Source organism: Ranitomeya variabilis, chromosome 6 (assembly GCF_051348905.1).
Source record: "Ranitomeya variabilis isolate aRanVar5 chromosome 6, aRanVar5.hap1, whole genome shotgun sequence".
Taxonomy (NCBI): domain Eukaryota; kingdom Metazoa; phylum Chordata; class Amphibia; order Anura; family Dendrobatidae; genus Ranitomeya; species Ranitomeya variabilis.
In genome coordinates, this window is record NC_135237.1 from 329,341,384 (window position 1) to 329,354,223 (window position 12,840).

Here is a 12,840-nt window from a genome sequence, read left to right on the forward strand (position 1 = left end):
GGGTTCCTGTCCCAGGCAGACAGAAGAGCCAGCTGGAGGGGACGAGAGTGGAACTGAGCATAGGGGACCGCTTCCATAGAAGCGACCATTCTCCCCAGAACTCTCATGGCTAGACGAAGGGACAGAGGACTCGGACCCTTTAGCGATCTGACACCCCGACGAAGAGAAAGAAACTTCTCCTTGGGAAGGAAGACCTGAGCCCGAAAGGTATCGAATTCCATGCCTAGGAACTCCAGCCGTTGGGTTGGAATCAAGGAAGATTTCTGGTAGTTGATCAACCAGCCTAGGCGAACTAAGGTGTCCAGAGTAAGATGGAGGCTCTGGCTGCAATCCCCCTGGGATGAGCCCTTGATCAATAGGTCGTCGAGGTATGGGATTACCAGAATCCCTTTTGAACGCAGGATGGCCATGACAGCTGCCATGACCTTCGTAAAGACCCTGGGAGCAGATGCCAGCCCGAAGGGGAGGGCAGTGAACTGGTAATGATGCTCCCCTGATCGCGAATCGGAGGAACCTCTGATGCTGCACGCAAATAGGAATGTGAAGGTACGCATCCCGAATGTCCACTGAGCACAGAAACTCTCCCGGCTCCATGGACGCGATCACCGAGCGCAGAGATTCCATTTTGAAGTGTTGAATCCGAAGGTGGCGGTTCAATCGTTTGAGATCCAGAATCGGACGGAGAGAGCCGTCCTTTTTTGGAACCACGAACAGGTTTGAATAAAACCCGGAAAACCGCTGACGAAAAGGCACCGGCACTACGACTCCCGAGGTGAGGAGCGAATCGACGGCTTGGAGAAGCCCTGGGAGATGAGAGGGCTTTTTGGGAGGACGAGAGAGCATGAAACGTCTTCCTGGGGGCGAAGAAAACTCTATTTTGTAGCCTGACGTGACGATCTCCCTGACCCAGGCGTCGTCGACTACTGAAAGCCAAACCTCTGAGAATAGAAGAAGGCGGCCTCCCACCCTGGAAGGAGTTCCAGGTGGGGGCGACCCGTCATTTATTAGAAAACCTGCGGCCCCGAGATCCCGATGGTTTTGCGGGGTGGCTCTTGGCTCTCCAGCGTGGCGGAGGCCTGAAAGAAGGTTTTCTTCGGTCCCCTTGTGAGGAGGAACGGTCCTGGACGGGGTTTCCTGAAGAGGCAAAAGACCGAAAGGGACGAAAGGACTGGGGACCCCTCCTGTTGAAGGGACATTTCGGCTTGGACTGGGGTAAGGAGGTACTCTTACCGCCAGTAGCGTCCGAGATCATTTGATCTAGCTGCGAGCCGAAGAGTCTGGAGCCCTGGAAGGGCAGACCCGTGAGCGATTTCTTAGATGCGGGGTCAGCGTTCCACGCCTTTAACCAAAGAATCCGGCGAATGGCGACAATGTTGCCATTAGCCCTGGTAGAGCAGGCCGCTGCATCAAGGGAGGCATTCATCAGGTATTTTCCTGCCAGTGAAATCTGATCCGCTAATTCAGACAGTTCTTCAGCAGGAGCAGAGGCCGAAATGCCCCTGCGCAGGGTCTTGGCCCAGGCTGAAACAGCCTTGGCTACCCATGACGAGGCGAAACTAGGGCAAAGGGAGGCTCCGGAGGCCTCAAATGCTGATTTTGCTAGCGCCTCGATTTGTCTGTCCGAGGGGTCCTTAAGGGAAGCCGCGTCCGGAATAGACAGAACTGTCTGTGAGGATAGCCTGGACACAGGCGGGTCGACCTTAGGAGACTCGGACCACTTGGAGACCAGGTCGGAGTGAAAAGGGTATAACACATCAAGCAGTTTCCTGCCTGGGAAACGCTTGCCAGGGTTTTCCCAGTGAGTGGCGGTAGTGTTGTCAAACTCCTTGTGATTAGGGAAAACCCTAGAGGGACGTTTAATCCGTTTAAAAGCAACGGAGACGTCCTGAGAGCTTGCCTCATCCTCCTTAAGATCAAGCGTCTGAACGATAGCTAAAATAAGGCTATCAACCATGTCTTGTGTTCCGGAAGTCTGATCTGCATCCGAGTCAGATTCCGACTGAGAAGTTACGTCAGACCCGAGGTCCGCCTGTGAGGAAGGGGAACGGGCAGATAGGGGAATCCCGATGTGGTCCGGTGAACTGGAGAAGGATCTAGATAAAGTCCGTTTTCTGTCTCTTTTGTCCGGTCTGCCTCTGTGAGAGTCTAGGACAGGTGCGGGCGAATCGCCGTGAGAGGCGTTCGTGGCACTGGTGGCATTAGAGAGAAGCGGGATGCGTTCAAGTGCCTGGACCAGGGACTGAGAAACCTTAGTCAGGTCGGACACAGATTTAGACATAGCAACAGCCCACTCCGGGGGAGGGGGGGTGCACTCGTCCCGGGACCCTGAAGCTTCCAGGGGAGCTGACATGGTGGGAGGAACGCAGGACGGGCAGAAAGGAGATGGCTGACCTGAAACCCACTTTTTCTTACAGTGAGCGCAGGCGTAATGGATGGCCGTAGGGGCAAAGGCCGGGGTGGGGTCGGACATAGGTGGATATTACCTTGTTCCCAGAGAATACTGCCAGGTGGAGTAGGAGGTAGCGCTGAGCCTGGTGAAAGACAGCGGTAACCGCAGGTGCCTGTGTTCCCCCGAGAAATCCTGTGTCTCACGCGATGAGCAGACGCTGACAGGGAGCAGGAAGCAGGAGAAAAGAGCGCGGAGAAAGTGCGACGCTGTGGGCGTGCACAGGACCGAAGGGGGGAAAGAAAGGAACGCCCCCTGTAAAACTGAAAGCAATCCGGCCGCTATACCGTCGACCGCCACAAGAGGGCGCTCAAGCGGCAAGAAAGGGAAAAGCAGGGAGACGCTGCACATCCCGGCCGCACTAATTCCGGCCACCACCAGAGGGCGCTCAAGCGCTAAGAAAGGGAAAATGAGGCAGAGAGAAATGGCGGGCGAACGAGCCTGCAAGTTTGAATAAGGAGGGAAAAGATGCCAGCCTTCCTGCTCTCATTCCTACGTGGTCTCAACGCCCGAATATGCAGCCCACTTCCCTGTCAGATGCTCCCCTATGGTAAGAGGAGATCGCTGCTGGGCAGGGTATTGGTGGGGATGGGGGGTTTGTTGATTGAAGATTCCCTACCTGCAGATGAGGAATCATCAGGATCCCTGGTAGATAGAGGGTCCTGGAAGTAGTCCTCCTTCCCGCGCCACGACTCTCCGGCGCAGAAGACGGCGTCGACCCCTGAACAGGGGGAGAGGGTCACTGGATGTGACCGCCGTCTTCCTCTCAGCCCGCTCCGAGGAGAGGGATGAGGAGGGGAAACGGGCAGGACTGGCCACCGAAGAAAGGGTCACCCTGAACACCCAAATGGGTGACAGGGGACAGAGTCCTGCCCAGCAGGTCCGAGAGGGTGCGATGTGGGTGATACCACACTGCTCTCTCGGTCGCTCAAAGTGGGGAAGACAGGGTGAGAAAACTGCACCCTGTTACCCTGAAGAAAGAGTCTGAAAAAGAAAGGGAAAATGATTAAAAACAAACAACAAATCCCTGTAAAAGAAATGCGGATCTGGTGTTAGATCCAGGTCCGCCTCCTACAGACACTAAGCAAAAACTGAGTTGCCTGGTGCCTGTCGGAGGGTGTATACTGCCGGGGAGGAGTTACTTCTTTATTTGCATAGTGTCAGCCTCCTAGTGACAGCAGCATACACCCATGGTTACCTGTGTCCCCCAATGAAGCGAGAAAGAAAAGAGACCGTAGTGTCTCAGGGCACTTATAACTGTGGCGCCTATAAATCATGGAAGGGAAAATAAGAAGCCTGCCTGCAGTGCAGTGACCAGGGAGTGTGCTGGTGTAAGCATACCTTAAAAGAGCGCAGGGCCGGTTAAGAGACTGGGGATGGAAAGGAGGAATGCGGTAAGTATACATACCAAATAATTCTATGGGTGAGGATGTGCCGTGCTGAAGGGTGGTTACCTGTAGAGGATGTGTCTTGAAGCGCCACTGACAGACGCGGAATCCACTGCTAGTCTGATCAGGGAACATGGAAACCGCCATTAAATGCACCGGGGGAGGGGCCATATCGGCCGTTTAAGCCTATGATCAGTGAATGTCTGCTGGGCCGGAAGTGACATCACCGGGCCCTAGTAATGCTGTGAAACCGGCGTGCAACTGTATAAACAGTGTGCACATGTGAAAAAGCCGGTGGAAGTGACGTGTCTGTGTGTCACGGCCCTCCGGAACATAGCAGCTTACAGATAGGTTCCACCTAATAACAACGGCGATTGTAGGTAGTCACAGGAAAGAACGGAGGGGCGGTGCCTAGTAGGGATCCAGTGAATAGTGGAAGATCGACGTGGTGAATGTGATCTTTCTGCGCCGTGTTCAGCCGTGTGGATGATAGGTTTAGTGGAGAGAGAAGACTTGGTCCAGTGCGGTCCGTGACTGTACCGGTGGACAGTGGCATAACAAAAATCTCAATACAGACGGCTCTAATAATGAAAAGAAAAAACAGTTACATCTGACACAAATATATACTTTAGCCATAATAAATAACTCCTTATGAAAAGAATGCGTATATTGCAGGATAATGATATATAACTGGTATGAGGTAGTTAACATAGATATAAGAGGGTAGATAAAATTAGGACACCCACATATGGGGACCTAGGTTTCATGTAATGGAATGGGGTCACAGAGCATGCCAACACAGATCTAACTAAACCATAGGGACCGCAGCAGAGGGGTCAGTATGAATGTAGTTTAAATGTGCTTATCAGAAAAAATTACTGCCCGAGTGGGTACTCAGAGAAATGACGCCAGATCATAGTCCCTATTAAGGCCCAATGGGTGAAGGGTCTCCAACGTGTGGATCCAGAAAGCCTCCCTCCGTTTTAGACGGGCCACCCGATCACCACCCCGTCTCATGGGGGGAATGTGTTCGATTACCTGGAACCGTAACTGTGAGACATTGTGGCCTTGGGTATTGAAGTGTGACGGGATGGGTAGTAGAAGGTGTTTACAACGGACTGTGGACTTATGCTTGGAAATCCGATCGCGTATTGGTTCCGTGGTTTCCCCCACGTATAAGAGTCCACATGGGCATTTGATCAGATATGTGACCCAAGATGAGGCACAGGTGAAGTAATCTGGAATGCGAAATATTTTGCCCGAGCGAGGATGGTGAAAGGAGGAGCCCTTAAGGACATTATGGCACTGTGAGCAATTGAGGCATGGGAAAGTCCCTGTCCGGGGATTTTGTAAAAACCGTTGGCGTGGGGATGGTTTAATAGATCCTAAGTCCGCCCTTACCAACGAATCTTTCAGATTGGGTGGGCGCTTGAAGCAAGGAAGGAATGGGTTTTGAAATTCAGGAACGTGAGGATGTGCCTTTGACAATAAATGCCAATTTTGGCGTATGGACCTATGTAGAATATAAGCAAATGGATGATATGAATGTATAAATGGGACTCGATTAGAGGCTTTATTGGATCGTGGGAGCGAAGGTGAGGCGGCTTGTTGGAGAACGGATGATGGATAGCCACGTTGGGTAAATTTGGTGGCCATTTCTTGTAGACGGAGTGGTCGTAGATCCGTGTCAGACACAATTTTTGAAACCCGGTGGAATTGGGACTTGGGTACCGATCTCTTAGTGGCAGGGGGATGGAAGCTCGTAAAGTGTAACAGACTGTTACGGTCAGTACATTTTGGGTAGAGGTCAGTGGAAATGGAGCCGTCTGGTTGAAGGATGACCATTGTGTCCAGAAAGTTGATCCGAGTGGGATCCTGTGACATGGTAAAGGATATACCCGGCCAGGCTGTGTTGAGCCAGTCAAAAAAGGACGCAAGGGCTTCCAACGTGCCCCCCCATATGCAGAAGACGTCGTCTATGTAACGTCTCCGAAGGAGTACGTTACTATGGAACAAGGAATGAGAGTATATCTGACTCTCCTCGAAGTCGGCCATGTAACAGTTAGCATAGGGGGGCGCTACGTTGGAGCCCATCGCGGTGCCCCGGATCTGTAGGTAGAAATCGTCCTGGAACATAAAATAGTTGCGGGTAAGGATGATGGTCAACAGTTCAACACACAAGTTAATTTGGTCAGATTGAAAACCAGACTGGGTAAGTAGTTTGTGAACGGAATTAATGCCCTCTATGTGTGGGATGGATGTGTACAGATCTTTTACATCCATGGTAACCAGTATAGAATGTGGAGGGATAGGTCCCACCTCCTTCAAGATATTTAAGAAAGATCCAGTGTCCAGGATGAAGGATTTGGATCTCCGTATCAGCGGAGTTAAGATTTTTTCTAAGTATACCGCCAGAGGGGAGAGTATGGAATTAGTGGAGGCTACTATCGGCCTCCCTGGTGGTTTCTCCAGATTTTTGTGAATTTTAGGAATAGTATAGAAAACAGGGATAACCGGATGTAAATTGGTAAGAAATTCGCATGTTTTTGGATCGAGAACCCCTAGCTGGGTGTATTTCAGAAGAGTATCTGAAATGGTTTGCCGAGTAGCGGCCGTGGGGTCTCGTGGTAACTTAACATAGATGGTAGAGTTGTCCAATTGACGTCTAATTTCGAGAAGGTAATCTGTCTTATTCATTATCACCAGGGCGCCCCCTTTGTTTGATAACTAGGCTGGTATCATTTTGTAGGCCTTGTAGGGCCTGTCGTTCCGTAGTGGAGAGATTGGGAGGATATGACAGTCTACCCCTTCTGATATCCTCGCATAATGATTTGAACGAATTCTGGACGAAACCTATAAAGGTTTCCATGGCGTGGGAGCCATGAGGGGGCCTAAAATGGCTTTTAGTATGGAGACCCAAACTGCGTGCGGAAAGAATGTGATCTGATGGTACAATCTGGGATTGGATCGGGGCTGGCTCTGAGAATACGCATTCTTTTCATAAGGAGTTATTTATTATGGCTAAAGTATATATTTGTGTCAGATGTAACTGTTTTTTCTTTTCATTATTAGAGCCGTCTGTATTGAGATTTCTGTTATGCCACTGTCCACCGGTACAGTCACGGACCGCACTGGACCAAGTCTTCTCTCTCCACTAAACCTATCATCCACACGGCTGAACACGGCGCAGAAAGATCACATTCACCACGTCGATCTTCCACTATTCACTGGATCCCTACTAGGCACCGCCCCTCCGTTCTTTCCTGTGACTACCTACAATCGCCGTTGTTATTAGGTGGAACCTATCTGTAAGCTGCTATGTTCCGGAGGGCCGTGACACACAGACACGTCACTTCCACCGGCTTTTTCACATGTGAACACTGTTTATACAGTTGCACGCCGGTTTCACAGCATTACTAGGGCCCGGTGATGTCACTTCCGGCCCAGCAGACATTCACTGATCATAGGCTTAAACGGCCGATATGGCCCCTCCCCCGGTGCATTTAATGGCGGTTTCCATGTTCCCTGATCAGACTAGCGGTGGATTCCGCGTCTGTCAGTGGCGCTTCAAGACACATCCTCTACAGGTAACCACCCTTCAGCACGGCACATCCTCACCCATAGAATTATTTGGTATGTATACTTACCGCATTCCTCCTTTCCATCCCCAGTCTCTTAACCGGCCCTGCGCTCTTTTAAGGTATGCTTACACCAGCACACTCCCTGGTCACTGCACTGCAGGCAGGCTTCTTATTTTCCCTTCCATGATTTATAGGCGCCACAGTTATAAGTGCCCTGAGACACTACGGTCTCTTTTTCCAAGCTTCAGTATTAGTACGGTACGTGTCTCACACTCCTTCCCTCTACCACTTTATGTTGTAGACAGTTTTGTGACACCTTATTCTGCACGGTCTTCTTCGGCATATATTTCGTTTGTACAATTGGACCTATTATCATATAGATGCTGTTGATCTTCTCTGTTCATATGATGTATATACTTTTGTTAATGTTTATTTATTTATTTTGGTCTATTTTGGTTGTTTGTTTTTCACATGTAGTTACTGATGAAGGTCCGTATGACGGACCGAAACGTTTGTTCGGTACTACAATAAATCTTTCACATAAGCATCAAGTTGAGTGCTAGGTTTTTTTCGTTATTGATTTTTTGCAGACCGTGTCTCCGTGTGCCAAACACGGAGACATGTCCGTGTTCGTGGGAGCGCACGTATTACACGGACCCATTAAAGTCAATGGGTCCGTGTAAAACACGGACCACACACGGACCTTCTCCGTTTGCAGTCCGTGTGCCGTGCAGGGGACAGCGCTACAGTAAGTGCTGTCCCCCCCACTGGTGCTGAATCCGCGATTCATATGTTCCCTGCAGCAGCGTTTGCTGCAGAGAAAATATGAATAATAGTGTTTAAAAGAAAGATCTACCTGTCCGCCGCCCTCCCACCCCCTGTCCGCCGCCCTCCCATCCCCTGGGGGCCAGACCAGGAAGCAGCGACAGCCAACGAGGGAGCCGGTGAGTATTTTCAGAACAGCGGGGGGGGGGGGGGGGGGGGGGGGGGCTTCGCACAGGGGGTGGGAGGGCGGCGGACACATAGATCTTTATTTTAAAACACTATTATTCATATCTTCTATGCAGCAAACGCTGCTGCACAGAAGATATGAATCGCGGCTTCAGCACGATGCAGAGTACCACACGCGTGGGTACCACACGCTCCGTGTGGTACCCACTCGGCACACGTGTGCCGCACGTATGGCCTACGTGAGCTCACGGGCACTGATAATTCCAGTACCGGAAAAAATCGGAGTTATCTGGACGTGTGGGACAGCCCTAAGATAGTTGCATTTTTCAGTTCATTTTTATAGCATTTTTTTGTACTGCGGTTGTTGTCCCCTTTTTGTCCGCCATGGTTTAAACATAGCAGCTTTATTGTGTATACTACCTGTTACTTAGCTTTGATAAAATTAAGACACACAGAATGAAAAAATTGGCATAAATTGAGATAATATCAGGAAAATGAGCAAAATAAAGAAAAAGTGAGAGAAAAGTAAAAGGAGATAAAGGGAGAGAGAAGTCAATACAAACACTCCTTTCACATCAGGATACATTTTACCATTGATGTCAATGGCCAATATATATATTAACAATATAAATTAATATATAAATATTAAAGGCTAGTTTTGGACATTATTACAGACTTTTTATTCTTAACCTTTCTATTGTCGAGTTTCAGGAGCCAAAACTTTTTTAATCATTTGGCAACATAGCCACATGAGGGCTGCTTGCTATTTTTTGTGTGTGTGATGATGAGGTGGATTGGTTAGTGGTATCATTTTGGGGAACATAACGTAGCAAAGTTTTATTAACTCATTATGGGATGGAATATATAGGACAGCAATTCTATTCTTGTTTTGTGATTTCAAGTTGACGCTATTCATTGCATGCATAAAGTGTTAACTTTATTCTGTGGGTAACAAATGATATGGCGATACATTTTTATAGATTTTTTTAATTACTTTTGTACAATACATTTTTTTAAAAAATTTACTGTTGGGCTGCCATATTATGAACCAAAAGTTTTAGAATTTTCAATTAGCTTAGTCGAGTGAGGGCATTTTTTTTTTTTTTTTTTTTTATAGACAAGTTGTAGTTTATATTGGGGTCATTTCGACGCACTTTTTATAACACTCTTTGGCCCAGTTCGCACAAGTGTATAATCCTATAATCAGACAGATAACTATTTTTTCTCATGTTTTTTGTGTGCAGTACATATTTACAGCAGCTATTAACCCCTTTACCCCACTGAGCCTGTTGCACCTTTATGACCAAGCCGAATTTTACAATTCTGACCACCGTCACTTTATGTGGTAATAACCCTGGAACACTTCAATGGATCCCAGTGATTCTGAGATTTATTCCTCGTGACCTATTGTACTTCATGTCAGAGATAAAATTTCTTCAATATGACTTGCATTTATTTGTGAAAAAAAAAAAAAGAAGAAAAATTGGCAAAAATTTTGCAATTTTCAAACTTTTAATCCCTTAAATCAGAGTTATGTCACACAAAATAGTTAATAAATATTATTTCCCACATGTCTACATCAGCACAATTTTGTAACTTTTTTTGCTAGGACGTTATAAGGGTTAAGAGTTGAACAGCAATTTCTCATTTTTTCAACAAAATTTACAAAATAATTTTGTTTTTTGTTTTTTTTAGGGACCACATCACATTTGAACTCACTTTGAGGCATCTATATGATAGAAAATACCCAAAAGTGACACCATTCTAAAAACTGCACCAACAAGGTACTCAAAACCACATTCAATAAGTTTATTAACCCTTCAGGTGCTCCACAGGAATTTTTAGAATGTGGAAAGGGAAAAAAAAATAAAAAAATGAACATTTCACGAAAAGTGTATTTTAGACGCCATTTTTTATTTTTACCAGGGTATCAGGAAAAAATGGACTTCAAAATGTGTTGTCTAATTTCTCCTGAGCATACCGATACTCCATATGTGGGAGGAAACCACTGATTGGGTACACGGAAGGGCTCAGAACAGAAGGGGCACCGTTTGACTTTTTGAATGAAAAATTTGCTGGAATATTTAGTGGACGCCATTTGCGTTTGGAGAGCCCCTGAGGTACCTAATGAGTGGAAAACCCCCACAAGTGACACCAATTTGGAAACTAGAACCCTCCGGGAACTTATCTAGATGTGTGGTGAGCACCTTGAACCCCCGATTTAGATTCTGTTTCTCACAGTTGACGTTAACTATGGTAAAAATTAGACCTCTCCATTCTTTATAGGTGGGAAAAGTTTGCTAAATTGGCAGTGTATTACTTACTTACCCCACTGTATATGGTTATTTCCATAGCTAGGTCATGGCTGCAGTCCATGCATCTATGTAACTTATTATAGATTTAACCGTTTCATTTCCATTGACCGGGATCGTCAAGAGGTCTACAGTGCCTGAGGGCCACATGAAGCAGCCTCTCGTTTGTTTGAGACCCCTGGCCTAGCCTTTGCTGGTTATTAATTATAGAGGGACCCCACATCATTTTTTATTTTTGGGGGGGTGGGGGGGTGGACTCCAGTTTTAATAACCAGTAAAAGGCTAAGTATGCAGTTCGGAGCTGATATTAATAGCCTGGGAAGCTCCATGCTTATTACCCCCTTCCCAGGCTATAAACATCAGCCCCCAGAAGTCTGCTTTCCCTCTGCTGGTTATTTACATTTCAGGGGTCCTCCCAACATTTTTTTTTCTTTAAGATATCGAATTATTAGCTAAATACATTAACATTAAACTATACACGCATATATGTCACTAACATCTTTCTATATTCTATTATGATGTTTTGGGCTGAGATTTTGCTGTATCAGACTGCACTCGTCCATTTCTCACGCAGACTAGTATGAGCCCTTATACATACCGTTGGCCAGTTGTCATGGCCTTACTCTCCATACATTTGCATTGAACGAGGCTGCGCTCTCTAGTCGGCTGTGTCTCTACACGGGGCGCGCCCTTGCTCGATACAAATGTATGGAGAGCGAGGCCATGACCACTGGCCAACAGTATGAATAACTCAGATATAGCCTTCGGTCCAGGCTCAGAAACTGGCAAATCCCCGCAATGCACAGTGCGTACGCTGGGGGGAATTCGTAAGTCTGCAGTCAGAGTGACTGCAGGCTTATCCATTTGGACTGAACAATCCCTTTAATTTTTCTCTGCTCTATTTAGAAACAGGAAGTCTCTTGTCCCTACATTTATCATTCCCTTCTTCATCTCCTGACTCAGGTGCTTCCTCCTATTATAGACTTTTGCAGTGACACATGACTTGTGCACAGAAGATTGACCTCCTGTATCTATACAAAGCTTAGAAGGATTCAGCTAGTCAGTTTTTTTTTTTTTATCATGTGGACCTAGTGGAAAAGACAAGAATTAACTGAGTAGAAAGGCAAAATGAGCAATAGTAAGTACACAGAGTAGCATTTTGTTCCAGGAAGATGAATACGATTTTGGAGATCTCATGCACACGCAGCTTATTTTCTCCTTGCAGACGTTTCTGATCTGCACCATGTCAGCGCTTTTCGAACATTCAAATGAAGGGGAAAAAAAGACACAAGGGAAAAAATAATGCATCAAAAACGCGTGTATTTTCGCAGCATTCTTTCTGCTAAGAGACACATTTTTAGTGCAGGAATGTTGCTGCTCATACTGACTGTGTGAACATACCCTAATAATGAGGAATCTGATGACAATCGCTGTACAGCGCTACAGTATATGTGCTGCTATACACCAGGCAACACAGCAGAGAGGGAGAGAAAAAGAGACGTATAGAGAAAGGTTAGGAAAGGTGGGAGATATACCCTAAGGGAGGGGGTCAGAACAGGAACATGGAGGTGGAGAGGTAAGGAAGCAGGGGACAGGGATGTCCAGAGTCCTTCATGATAAGTCACCAGCAGCAGGACTCCATAATGGGCGCAGACCACCACATCAGCGCTCGTCCTACAGATTTGCAGCACTTTATAAATGTCGCACACAATACCCGCTCCTGTCTGCTGCACACTGGTCCACTCTCACCTGACTGCTCTTGGAAATGGGAGCCGCAGGGAGCTCTGTGCCAGGAGTAAGGACGTAGCCATAGAAAACTCGGCGAGCACCTCTGCTAGTGACAGACTGCGAACCCTCCTCTTCCTCCTGCGGCGTCTCACATGTAACGCCAGGCCTGATTGGTCAGCGCTCTCTGGCGTTCAAAGTCCTCGGCTGCACATAACAGCGCAGCTGCACCATCTGCTGGCGAAAATCTGGTATTACTGGTGCAATATTGCTTCCCACTACGGCTTTTCTTAGTTTGCAAATAAAAAATGAACCGAAATGATTTATTCCCATGGTAATATTATACTATAAAAAAAGAGAAGATAAAAATGAAAAAGGGAAATGTGTGCACACCCATGTTATAGTGAAATTAACACATGCCCCTATAGTATGCATTG

At 47.2% G+C, this 12,840-nt stretch overlaps 1 protein-coding gene across 1 annotated transcript in view; it reads right to left on the bottom strand.

Annotated features, from left to right (window-relative positions):
- Window positions 1-12,593, bottom strand: part of LOC143782406 (enoyl-CoA delta isomerase 2-like) — a 69,351-nt gene extending 56,758 nt beyond the window's left edge. Inside the window, exon 1 of the mRNA XM_077269808.1 lies at window positions 12,428-12,593. Coding sequence (XP_077125923.1) covers window positions 12,428-12,489 — 62 coding nt within the window. The 5' untranslated portion in view covers window positions 12,490-12,593. The remainder of the gene's footprint in view (window positions 1-12,427) is intronic.
- Between the last annotated feature and the right edge of the window lie 247 nt (window positions 12,594-12,840).